Here is a 13,152-nt window from a genome sequence, read left to right on the forward strand (position 1 = left end):
GATACCAACAAACAAACTGAAAAAGCAAAACAAGAAGCTAACATCAATATACTTTACAATTAGCTTAGAACCAGAGCATGAATTCTTATCTGGTTCTCTATACCTGTATATATACTGTATATCTGTATATCTTGTCACTTGTAGACCCCTAGTTACCTGTTGGTCTGAATTTTATGTTCCCTAAGAAGGCCAACTTCCTCTTTAGCTCTTTTCAGGAGAGCCTGCTTGTTTTCAAATTCTGACGATTTCATGTAGTTTTCAATTCTTTGGTACTGAGTATCTGAGAACCGTGCTAATGAGAGAAATGCCTTCATTTTTCCATTTCTGAGCCCATCATTGCTTTCTCCATCATAATTTCCAGCAACTTCCACTGCCTTCAAGAAAAAACAATCCATTTATATTTGCAGATACTAAATACATCTAAAGAATTACTCAGATCAAAGAAATATCCACACTAAAGTTTAATTTATATATATGTATATAAGCTAAATTATATGAAGTACAGTATTTTCTTGACTTTTCAAAACAACTTTGACATGGCAGAAATAACCAAAATAGCTAATATTCGCAAAGAACAGTGCAAAAACAAAAAGCTCTATAAAATTTTAAAAAATCATATTATGCTTTTCATGTTCATTTATTTAGTGAAGTAGCTATTTCTAAAATTAGCTAAACTAAATAAGAGGGAGAAACAGGAAGGTCAAAAGCGGTACTAGCACTGGAATCCCAGTCCTACTTGTAGCGTTGGGCTACAAATGAATAATAAAGGTTGACTTGCATATTCCTTAATCAGCTATTTTTACAAATAAGTAAATGGAGAAATTATCAGAAACAACTTGTTTAAAGAGTAGCTGGTGATGGGGGTAGAGAGAAGACACATTTGGGCTTACTTTCCAAACATGCTCCTTCTTTTGTAACATTGTTTCATTCTGCCCTGAAGAGTATACAGAGCTACAACAGTAATAATATTTAGAAAAGTGAAATCGTACTTTTATTCGCATTTGAAATACATCTGACCCCAATAAAAATATCAAATGTGTTCATGCTAAACAACTCTCTTAAGGGCTGCTCAAAAATCTTACCTTTTCTAGATAGGTCTGCATGATGACTGCAGGATTTTCTAAGCAAGTTTCTGCTAACCAGGTGCCACAAACCCTCAGACATTCTGTGTATATAAGTTTTAGGTTGGGATCATTCTGTATATGAAAGCAAAATCTTAAAATGTAATTCATTATCATGACTATATAAAAAAATCTTCCACGTAGGGGGAAAAAAGCAGGTTAAAAATGTCTTTCCTTATTTGCTTTTACCTTACAACTATTTTAATAATTCCAAATATGTAGGTTTATAAAATAATCATTCTCTACTGTTTATTATTATTACTATTAATGGAGCAACTCACATTTATTGAGCACTTTCATATGCTAGGCATTTCTACCAGCTTTATGTATAGTAACTCATTTAATCCTCAAAAGAACCCTATGAAATAAGTACTATTGTTATCCTTAATTAGAAAACTACAACTGAGGTCAAAGAGGGTAGGTAACTCCCTGGAGTCCACATTGTTAAGCAATATTTAAACATCATATCATATGAGTTCCCAGGGCTTTGGTATAATGATGAATTCTCTAGTGATGGAGGATGTAATATAAGTTTCCATTATCCAAAAGTACAAAAAGTTGATATTCACCAAGTAGGTTTATGTCAGAGGGACATCATTGTGTCCAAACCTTTAAAACACTTCATGATTCCTACAAATGCTGCTACTTTGCCCAGCATATGCTGGAGATAGAGTTGAAGAAGCAACCAAGTTTACAATAACTAATATAGGTAATGTTAGATAAAATATTAGACATGATGTTTTCAAGGTATTTGGATTAACAACCCAATTATTCCAACTTGCTTTTTTCTAAAAGTTTTGTTCTCTCATGCATTTCCTCTTCCATTTTTTTGTCATTTCAAATTTATAGTATCTATTTCATCTTTGTTTCCCACACACTGTAGAAAGTTTAAAAAAATGAGGCTTATCACTGGGATAGATTAACCGACCACAAGATGGACTGACAGAAATGCTATAAATAGGAAAAATGAATACTTTCTAAACTTCTTTTACAAATATTAATTTTCAAGACTCCTTTTAACAATTTCTTGTTCATGGGTCAAAGCTTTAATAAAAGTTTTAATAAAATTGGTAATTACTTTAAATTTTATTTTAAATATTTTAATGCACAGTAATTTTTCTTGTAACAGTAAAACACGAATTTGGCCAATAGAAAAAAAGTGAACCTCTGTACAACTGGCATCCAGCTTCTTGATCATTTGCTTGAGAATACTCAGGGCAAGACTCTGTTCCTTTTTTGCCCAGAATACTTGTGCTTCCTCCAGCTGCCACTCAGAGACTCCACAACTAGCTGAATTATACTGTTTAATTTGAAATATTGCCCTTTCAGGGAGCTGAAATGAAAATGACAAATAAGAATAAATACTTTTACTATTACTAATACTACCACTACTACTAATAATAAAAGCAGTTACTACCATTCACTGAGGACTTGACTATTCGTCAGGACTGTCTTAAGTGTATCTCTGATTGCCTTCCCCAGGCCCGATGTCGGCCTGTTATTCTCTTTATATAAAGACATATATATAATTATGTGTGTTTATACACAGTATATAAAATTGTTGACTTGTTATAAATACAATGAGTAAGTTAGATAGCTTCTCATTTTTTTAACCAGGCAATTGAGGTTTAGAGAAGGTGAGTACCTTGTTCAAGGCTCAAACTCAGGTCTAATTTCAAAATGGGAAATCTTAAACAATTATGCTATACAATGTTTTAATAGCAATATCTGTCTCTCAATGACATTTCTTTTTTACTTATGCTTTCTATTTTCTGGGTAATAAAAGGCAAGGTCAAGAGGTGAGATGACATAGTTTTAAATCTGATTACCTGAGTGTTCTTGAAAGTTCGGGCTAATACAGAGAGTTCTACAAGATGTTTGGTGAGAATGTCCTTAAGACATTCTCTTTGCGAATTTTCCATTTCCTTTTCCATCAAGATCTCCAAAATGACTGTGCGTAGAGCCATTATAGGCTCCTGAAAACTAAAATCACTGTCTTTGAGAAGCTGGGAATGTTTCCACCACTTAATGTATACTTCAGAGGGCTTCCTATCTGTTGTTGATCTGAAAGCCAAATGACAGAATTCACATAAGAGAAATGAAAAAAAAAACAACCCTGCCAATATGCAGGTTCTGAAACTTAAGGTTTTATAAACACAAAGGAATTTTTTTTTTTTTTTAATTGACAAATACAGGCAGTGGGCTGGATTTGGCCTGCGGGCTATAGTTTACCTACTCTTGACCTGGTCCAACATTTTCTCTTTTATTTTTTTTTTAACATCTTTATTGGAGTATAATTGCTTTACAATGTTATGTTAGTTTCTGCTTTATAACAAAGTGAATCAGCCACATATATACATATATCCCCATATCTCCTCCCTCTTACGTCTCCCTCCCATCCTCCCTATCCCACCCCTCTAGGTGGTCACAAAGCACCCCTGGGGGGCAGGACACAAAGGAATTTTTGCAGTAACATGACTGGAACTTCTAAAATAATCCAAAATAAGAACCATAGTTTAGAAACCTACAATATGGTCAGACCTCTGAGGCTCAGTCAGCAGAGAACCCAACAGATGATGAACATTTAAAGATTTTTTCTTTCTTTGTGTAAATTGAAGTATTGTTGATTTACAATATTATGTTAGTTTCAGGTATACAGCATAGTGATTTAATATTTTTATAGATGACACTTTCAAGATTTTCTTAAAAATACTCTTCAACCTCACAAAAAGCAGCACTTCTAAACTAACATTCTTCTGAAATGAGAACACATTCATCAAGCCTGTCATTCAGAACATCTATACCTCTAGTCCAGCTTCAATGTTCCCTGTGGGAAAAAGGACAGTCAGCAAGGAAATGTAATAAACTCATTATCTACTGTGCCTGCCAGGCACAGGGCATGACTCTATGCAAAATGGCAGCTGTTAAAGAAAGAACAATCCAATGAAGGAAATGCTGGCATCTGGTAAAGGTTTCATATACCAATACTACTTATTAAAGGAAGAGAAAACGCATATCGTACAATTAGTTTAGATGAACAGAGTGCTTCCCCGATGTTCAAACTAAGCAATACTGTCCAATCCTTTAGGCCTACTATATGAAGAGAAATTAAGATGAAGCAAGGAGACTAAGAAGATGACAAGGTGATGACTAGGAAATGAAAGCTCTTTTAGTTGCTTGATAAAGAAGGAAACAGTAACACAAATTCACAGGAACCAAAACTTTAATTCCTCCCAAAATGATCCTAGAGCAACAGGTCTCAAATTTTCTAATCTCAGGAACGCTTTACACTCTTACAAATTATTGAAGACCCCCAAAGAGCTTTCGTTTATTGGATTATACCTATTAATATTTACCTTATTAGAAACTAAAACTGAGAAAAATCTAACATGTATTAATTTATTTTAAAATAACAATAGTAAATCGACTATATATCATATCATAAATAACATTTTTTATAAAAAAATAACTATTCTTCCCAAAACAAAACAAATTTAGTGAGAAGAGCACTGTTTCACATTTATGCAAAACTCTCTGATGTCTGGCTTAATGGAGACAGTTGAAGTCTCATCTTTGCTTCTGCATTTGGTTTGCTGTGCTATGATGTTTGGCTGAAGTACATGAAGAAAATCTAGCCTCATACAGATACATAGTTGGAAAAGGGAGGAGTATTTTAATAGTCTTTTCAGATAATTGTGGCTATTCTCTGATACCTCACCAAAACTTCACTATACCTCATGAGAGAATTAGAGAAAAAAAAACAGATAACATTTTGCTGTAATTGTAACAACAGTTTTGATTTCATGAACTCCTGAATGGATCTTGGGAAAACCAGGCTCTCTACCCACACTTTGCGAACTGCTGTCCTAGAGCATAGGTATTTGGTACCAGTTCATCAAACTTTCCTTTTCTTCCCCTTTTTTCCTTATAACTCCCTAGCAGAGAAAGATCCAGGAACACTGGAAAGTGAGATCACTTCCTTTTCACCACTGTAAGAGGCAATCTCCCCTAAACACTTACTCCATATTCATTAACATTGACTGTTTACTAAGAACTGGTCACCAGGAAAAAGCACTAGGGATACAAAGATTCAAGAATAAATAAGCCCTATTTTTAGGGAGCTTCTAGTACAGCATGGCAGAGTACACATAAAATGACACTAATGCAATGTGATACTAAAACAGAATGGAGTATAATGTGCTATGGTAAAAAACATGAGGAAACAATTTCATCTAGGGTAGAACAGGGAAAAAGTTGTAAAGAGAAAAACATAATAAGTTAAATTTTAAAAACCTGAATTTTTACAATGAATATTTTTGAAAATGTTTATTTTAACAAGATCACAGTTCATTAGGTTAATTTACTTATATCTTGATAAAAGGAAATAAACCTATGGCTGGTCTCTATATAGAGACTTTATTTTTTAAAGTCCCTATTGGTAACAGAAAGGTTATACTTTGGAATACACAGTCATTTGAATCACATACCTTGAGAAAAGCTCCCCAGTGTTTTCGAGCTCTCCGATGGCCTGCAATCTGCTAAGTGTAGGGTAGAGGGAATACACAGACTCAAGACTGCCCTTACACAATTCTTCCACTTCTTTAACTCTAGTGAAGAAAAGACAAGACACTTAAAAACTAAGAAGAGGTTTGCAGGAAGATAAAAGTTGACTTCCCATTATAGGCCTTGGTGTGGATCTAATAATACTAACACTCACAAGCACCAGCATAAGGTAGTGGAAACAAAGTAAGCCTTGGAATCGTACAGACCTAGATCTAAATCCCAGTTTTGCCAGTAATGGCTGAATAGCTTTGGGCACATTACTGGATTCCTCTGAACCCAAGTTTTTTCACTTCCTGTTGAAAATTAAAGAATACATACAGAAAAAGCCTAACAGGGCTTCCCTGGGGCGCAGTGGTTGAGAGTCTGCCTGCCAGTGCAGGGCACACAGGTTCGAGCCCTGGTCTGGGAGGATCCCGCATGCCGCGGAGCAACTGGGCCCGTGAGCCACAGCTAATGAGCCTGCACGTCTGGAGCCTGTGCTCCGCAGCAGGAGAGGCCGCGATAGTGAGAGGCCCGCACACCGCGATGAAGAGTGGTCCCTGCTTGCCACAACTAGAGAAAGCCCTCGCACAGAAACGAAGACCCAACACAGCAAAAATAAATAAATAAAATTAATAAACTCCTACCCCCAACATCTTAAAAAAAAAAAATCCTCCCTTGCCTCATCAGCTACCACTCCCCTTTAAAAAAAAAAAAAAGATAAAAAGAAAAAGAAAAAGCCTAACAAAGTGGCCACCACATGATAAGCACTTAAATGATAGCAAGTATTACTTCTGTAATAAAGTACAGGATTTATTAGATCACAAATACTGTTAAACAAAAAATGTGTTACATTTGTTTAGCCCGTTATAGTTAAGTTCTTTGTTGTGCATTATCTCATTTGTACCTCATAACCAGCCTTTAAGTATTGACCATTAGTCACCATTTTATAAAAAGGACACTAAACGTTAAGAGAGGTAAATGCCACGTAACTACTAGAGGAGAAAAGATTAAAATTCTCAGTACACTGGTCCAGGAAGAAAACAAAGGAATGGGAAACAAGAAGACCTTCTTCAGGGTTCTGAGTAAATAACTGATCAGGGCTCCCAAAGGGAATTTTATTTTTAAAGGTAGAATATATTTGAACCACATAAGCAAAGAAAAAGTTATTACGTAAGAAAAAAATAACAACACTTTATGTAAGTACCTAACATATGAGCATGCTCTTACATCTAAAACAAAAAATTAAAACGTAACATTGGTTATATATATATAAACACTTGTGTGTATATATATGTGTACATATACATATCAAGTGTGCATTAAAGAATTCTTTCATACAAAAAATTTAAAATATGAAGTACAGAAAACAATTATTAAGACAGGAATACTCATAATTCTTATGAAAACATGCTTGCAAAAGATAAAATTAATCTGAGCACTCATTTCTCAGATATGTAAAAGCTATGAAATTCTTAATTGTTGAATATTTCCTCCCACTTTTGCACTGCTTTGAGTTTCAACACTGACTAGTATGAATTATTAATTACACAGGGAATTTTTTTAAAGGGGGAAAAGGGAATGACAAGGAAACCTGACCACAGCCACCAGGTCTTACTCCTTCACCACTGCAAATCCTTGTGTTGAAATTATTCTTCAGGTTTTCAGAAAAGAAGCTATGACATTAAATATTAAAATACAGTAACTCTTTCTTTTTATAATACCTGGCATATTTGAGACTTTCATAAAAAGTGGAGAATTCCCCATCTCTTAGAGACTGCAGAGCATTATACAATGATTCATGGTAACTGGTTCCTTCTATTCCTTTGCTGTGAAATAATTTTAAAAATAAAAGAAAAAGACATTTAAAAATAGAGACTCCTAAGATATGTGTGCATAAACAGCTTCACCAAAAGGCAAAATTTTAAACTAAAATTAAGATATCTCTATTTTAAAAAATACATTTCTAGAAAACTTGTTAAGAATTACAAAGAATTTTGTGGATCATTTAAATTCTTCAAGCAGAAAAAAGTGAATTTCTCAGACATTTTTCCTGGTTCTAAACATGTTATATTCTCATTTATTTATTTGATGAACACCTACTACGTGCCAGGCACTAGTCACCAGGTTCTAGATGCAAGGAATCCATTTGTGGACAAGTCAGATCAGGTCCCCATTCTCATGGAGTTTATGTTCTGGTTTGCAGATGGACAATAAATAAGAAAAATACCAGCAGTGACAAAGGACATTTAGGAAAGTAAAATAGAGTAACAAAACAGAATGACTGGGTGGCTATTTTAGAATGGACGGTCAGAAAAGATGTATCTGAATATGTCACATTATTAAACTACAGTGTGAATGACAAGTAGCCACCTTCATGGTAACAGGGGAAAAGAAGATATGTTTAAGGCTTTTAGGTACAAACAGCCTGGCTTGATGGGAAAAAACATGGAGAAGAGCTATGTGGCTGAAATATAGTATGCAAGGGGGGAAAACAGAATATGGAGATTCACAGAGACAAGTAGGAATCAGCTCACAGCGTAAAATGTTTTTAAAATACGAGTGCATATCTCTAATTTTACAGCAATCTAACAGTTTGAAATCTGAAAGGCATTCTAATTAATGAAATTTTTTTCTATGAAAGTGATTAAACATACAATTAATATGATTTAATTTTTTGGTTTATATCATCAAAAGACTTTTTACATAAATAAACAATCTTTTATTAGATTAGGTGTTTGGCTTTTCATTCAGAACACATGGTGATGGTACATGTAGGTTATAAACGTTTTCTTCCCGTGCTAGTGATTTAGCAGTGTTTTTTTAATAAAAGAAAATATTTCACAAATAAAGATAAACAGTCTTTCATGTACCATCCAGCCAATAAAAGTGCAATCTAACTAAATAAAATGTTTGCAGCAGGGAGTGAGAAGGGAAATGCCTCTATTTCTCTTTGGATTTATAAACAATAAGTGAATAAGATTCTCATGAGAAAATAATTTTTATATTTCTATTTTCAAAAGTATCTTGAGGGTGGAGGGGAAGGTGCCCTAATATAAGAAGAGAGTGAAATTCAGCCCTACGTACACTTACTGCATACTGCTATATTATTTAAGCATTTAGCTTACAGCATCTACAAAACATGAAAACACAATTCCTGCTACATTCATAGAGCAAGATAAAAACAGTTCATTATTCATAACTAGAGAAATGGCAATTAAAAATGTCTGAATTCTTCTTACTTGACAGAAATGCAGTGGTCCCACTGCATATTCCTCCATGCTACTTGGTAATGAAGTTCCTGTAGTTCAGCACACCACTCTTTATTTTCATGATCTAATCCCCTTAAATAGACGGAAAGAATATGGCAGAGTCCCAAATTCTGCAAGGCCTATGCAGGAGTTAAAAAAAAAAAAGGAATAAAAAATAACAATACTAGAGAAACAAAAAACAGCAAACATAAAAAGTAACTTTCAAAATTTTAGTAGTTCACAACATCACTTAAAATGCCAAAATATTGTTTGTGTGTTCCCCCTAAAACACAAAGATAGAGCTCAAAGGGCTCTGATATTTGATTTAAAAAATGGCTAAGGAATATTAGCCAGTAATAGAAATGATAACTCCTGGGACAAACTCTAGTGCAAACTATGAGAAATAGTTTACATGAGATTTTCCATACAAAGGACTTAATTCACTACTGGGCACATTGTCCACAGTCAAGAAATGTCTTCTACTGTTAGCTAAGATTATGACCAACAAATCTACACTATCTTCAGGTCAGTGACCTTTCCAATTTACCTGTGCATCCCTCTGAGTTTTAATCCCAGTGCCTGAAAAAGAACCTTCAGTCTTACCTCTACTGTTTATCTGGTTGTGTAAATATTCCACTGACAAACTGAAATAATCTGAGCACTACACTAGTAGTGCTTTATCAAAACAGAAAAAAAAGTACCTGAATTATTCCTGCCTGGCGAGTTGAGGAGGAGATTGCTGTCTCAAGGTCATATGTTACTAGGGCTTTCCCCCACATTGCTTCATGTTCATATGTTCGTAGTCTATAAGAAAAGAGTTTTTAAATGCTTTTGAGTTTTACATACATGTAACTTCTTTCATAACAGAATTACTATAGCATTATCTATAAAAAAGCAATTTACCTAGTAAGGGGTTGTAATATTTTCCCTCCACCACAACCATAAAGACTATCTGGCTCTCCTATACTTCTGTAGATTTCTAAGAGCAGATCCTAAAAACACGGAAACAACAAAAATTGGAGGGGAAAACTATCAGTTTATGAATTCAGCAAATTTGAAATTATATCATTACCATCATGTAACTCCCAACTCTACATGTTATGTTATAAAAGTAAAATATAATGATATTTAAATATATACTAAAGATACTGATCAGCAACACAACAAACTGATCCCAGACAACAGAATGACTGCGGACTACCTGAGAAGAGTTGCTCACGATTTAGAGAATTAGATAAGAAATAAATCCCAACCTAACAGGCTTCTAACACATGCAAAAATAATCATAAAAACAAAAATCCTGTCAACAGCTAAAACTGTACATGGGAAAATGAAGTCCTGCAAAGTCTGACTCTTGAAAACTGAATTTGGTAAAAATACAAGCTGTAAAGGTTTCCTTTGAGAGAAAATTCAAAGTTGCACTATTATAACTGGTAAAATGTGATATGGATAAAGAATTGGTTTGATGACTCAAAACTTTGTTATAACATTTACTCAGGAAAGAATTGATTCTGCTTAAAATAATCTCAGTAAAATAAAAATGAAAATAGCAAACAAAACAGAAAGAAAAAAAAGGAAAAAGAAAACAAAAATCAAAAAAAGAAAACAGAAAATTAGAAACTGCATTGCAGAGAAAATTGATCAAGCAATTTAATTCTCTTAATGGTACTTGCTCCAGAAAATACTTTCTAAACACAAATTGATATTGGCATAATTCTATTATTCTAATCAAACTGTTTCTATTCATAAACATGAAATCAAGCCCTCAGTATTGGAACATTCAGTTCAGAAGCCTAGCACAGTGCCTGAAGCACAGGAGATACTCCAGAAACTCAGAAAAGAGGCTAAGACTATAAAGAAGCAAAAAAAGGAAAGAGAAAAATCAGGAGAATGGTATCAAAAAGGTAGACAGAACATATTTCAAGTAAGGCATGGTTGATGGTGTTATGTGTTGATGAAACATTAAGGAAGTTGAATGAAAGGTGACCGTAACATGAAGTTTATGAGTGACATTAGCAAGTGCTATTCAGTGGAGAGGGTAAAAGGAAGGAAATGGAGACAGGAAATACAGACAACTCTTTCACAAGGTTTGGATGTGATGGAAAGGGAGAAAAAAAAGATGTCACCTTTAAGATAACATAGGGAAAAGGGAAATGATTTTGTGTCCATTTGAAGGAGAATGTTTTTAATAAGAGTTTGAAAATTTGAATATGTTGAGAAGGAGCACGGCACAATAAAAATAAATGTTCCTGCGAAAGAGTTGATGAAAAACAAAGCACAGCAAGAAGGACAGAAGGAGAAACTTTCTCTGCTTTAACAAGAGGAAAGATTACAATGGCAGCAGATGAAGGGAGATTTCTATGTTTGACAGTGGGATGTGGTGGGACTTCCTATAATGTCCCCTATTTTGTCCAAGAAGTAGGAGGAGAGACAAACAAAAGACAGAGAAGAGAACATCAGAGGTTTAAGCAAACTGAAGAAGATGAAACTCATTTTAGAGGAATTAGGTGACTAAAGAAATTCAGTAAGAATGGGTCAATTTAAGAGTAAACATTAAAAAATTTACAGAAGCAATCTGCCCTGAGATGTGACATACAATAAACAAGTAAACAAATAAAAATATAATTATAAATGTTAAGTGCTACAAAGAAAATGAACAGAGTACTGTAGCAGAAAATACATGGTATAAATTCACCCTATGAGATAGGTGGTTTTACTTCCATCTTTCAGATAAAGGAACTCAAGGTTGGAAAGGTTAAGTAATTTGTGCAAGATTATACAACTAAGTGGTTGAGTCAGGGTTAGAACTCAAGTTTGTCTACTCCAAGGCCTAAGCCTCAAACCATGAATTTATGTATATGACAGTCCAAAAAGGTAACTTCAGTTTGAAAATCAAATGACAAATCAAATCTATATAGTCTTTATAACAAAATAACAGTCCAAAATATAAAACAAATATTATCACTTATAATAAGGTCAATAATATTTACCTGTAAACTTATTCCAGTTTCTTCCTTACTTTTTTCACTCAAACTGGAAATAGTTGTACTCTGGCTTCCTTCTTCAAACGTAAGACTTCTGTTTGTCACAAGAGCACCTCTTTTAATGGGAATATACTATTTTGAAGCTTGCTAATATATATACCATACACTTTGACAGAAAAAACTAATAAAGATTACAAATAAAATATAATGAACCATTTATATTTAAAAACAATACCAGTTAGGCCTAGAATAGAATAGGAATTTGTTAGTATTAATTCTTTGAATGAGAATTACATTTTAATGACAGTCTCGTTTATGGGAAGGCTATATGCCAAAATATGCTTATTTACAGAGCTTAAAGATAGAGCAGAAGCCCCTGAGTTCAATTCCTAAATGTCCTGTCAGTGGTTTTACCTGAAGTTTAACCTCATTAATAAACACAGGCACACAAATTAAGACCACACTTGAGACACCACTTAACACTTGATAATTTGGCAAAAATTAAGAAGTCTGATAGTATTAAGTGTTAAAAAGGAAGTGGATCAGTAACACCCAAGGTAATAAAACTAGTAAGTGATAGTCAGAATTAGAACTCAGATTTCTCTACTCCAAGGCCTCAGCTTTACGTATGCATATGATACTCAGTCCTATAACTAATTTCAATTCTAAAACCATGCCAGCTATACAGTGTTTATGACAAGAATAATCCAATGTATAAAATAAATACTATCATAAGTGATGTTATCTCTATTATTTACCTATACTTATTTCAGTTTCTTCTTTACTTTTTTTACTCAAACTAGAAATAGTGGTAGTTTGAATAGTTTGAATCCCTTCTTCAAATGTAAAGCTTCCTACTGACCCACTTCTTCATGAACTACATTTCTGAGTTGGTATAACCACTTTAAAAACCAATTTGGCACTATCTTATAAGACTGAAAATTTGTATACCCTGCAACCCAATAATTCTACACCAATCATTAACAGGGGAATGGTTAAATGAATTGTGCCATATTCTCCCACTGGTATATTATGTGGCAGTGACAAATTAATGAACCACAGCAATATACAACATAGACAAATCTTACCAAAAAACTGAGGGAAAAATACAGGTTGTAGGAAAGCACACATATAACTTCTTAGGAAGCTCAAAAATTAGGAAACTAAACTATATTTATGGGTTCCTACTCACATGAAAACAGTCTCATCCAAACAAATGATCAACACAAAACACGAGATAACATTAACTTCTTG

At 33.8% G+C, this 13,152-nt stretch overlaps 1 protein-coding gene across 4 annotated transcripts in view; it reads right to left on the reverse strand.

The window, feature by feature from the left end:
- Positions 1 to 13,152, reverse strand: part of ATM (ATM serine/threonine kinase) — a 139,292-nt gene that overhangs the window by 30,138 nt on the left and 96,002 nt on the right. For all 4 annotated transcript variants that reach the window (XM_028500941.1, XM_007110688.3, XM_007110689.3 and 1 more), the window contains 10 exons: positions 11,905 to 11,992; positions 9,818 to 9,906; positions 9,616 to 9,718; positions 8,906 to 9,054; positions 7,388 to 7,492; positions 5,609 to 5,728; positions 2,951 to 3,185; positions 2,287 to 2,454; positions 1,083 to 1,196; positions 157 to 374 (listed from right to left, as the gene is read on the reverse strand). In XM_028500941.1, the coding sequence (XP_028356742.1) occupies positions 157 to 374; positions 1,083 to 1,196; positions 2,287 to 2,454; positions 2,951 to 3,185; positions 5,609 to 5,728; positions 7,388 to 7,492; positions 8,906 to 9,054; positions 9,616 to 9,718; positions 9,818 to 9,906; positions 11,905 to 11,992 (1,389 nt within the window). The remainder of the gene's footprint in view (positions 1 to 156; positions 375 to 1,082; positions 1,197 to 2,286; positions 2,455 to 2,950; positions 3,186 to 5,608; positions 5,729 to 7,387; positions 7,493 to 8,905; positions 9,055 to 9,615; positions 9,719 to 9,817; positions 9,907 to 11,904; positions 11,993 to 13,152) is intronic.

This window comes from Physeter macrocephalus, chromosome 16 (genome assembly GCF_002837175.3).
Source record: "Physeter macrocephalus isolate SW-GA chromosome 16, ASM283717v5, whole genome shotgun sequence".
Lineage (NCBI taxonomy): Eukaryota > Metazoa > Chordata > Mammalia > Artiodactyla > Physeteridae > Physeter > Physeter macrocephalus.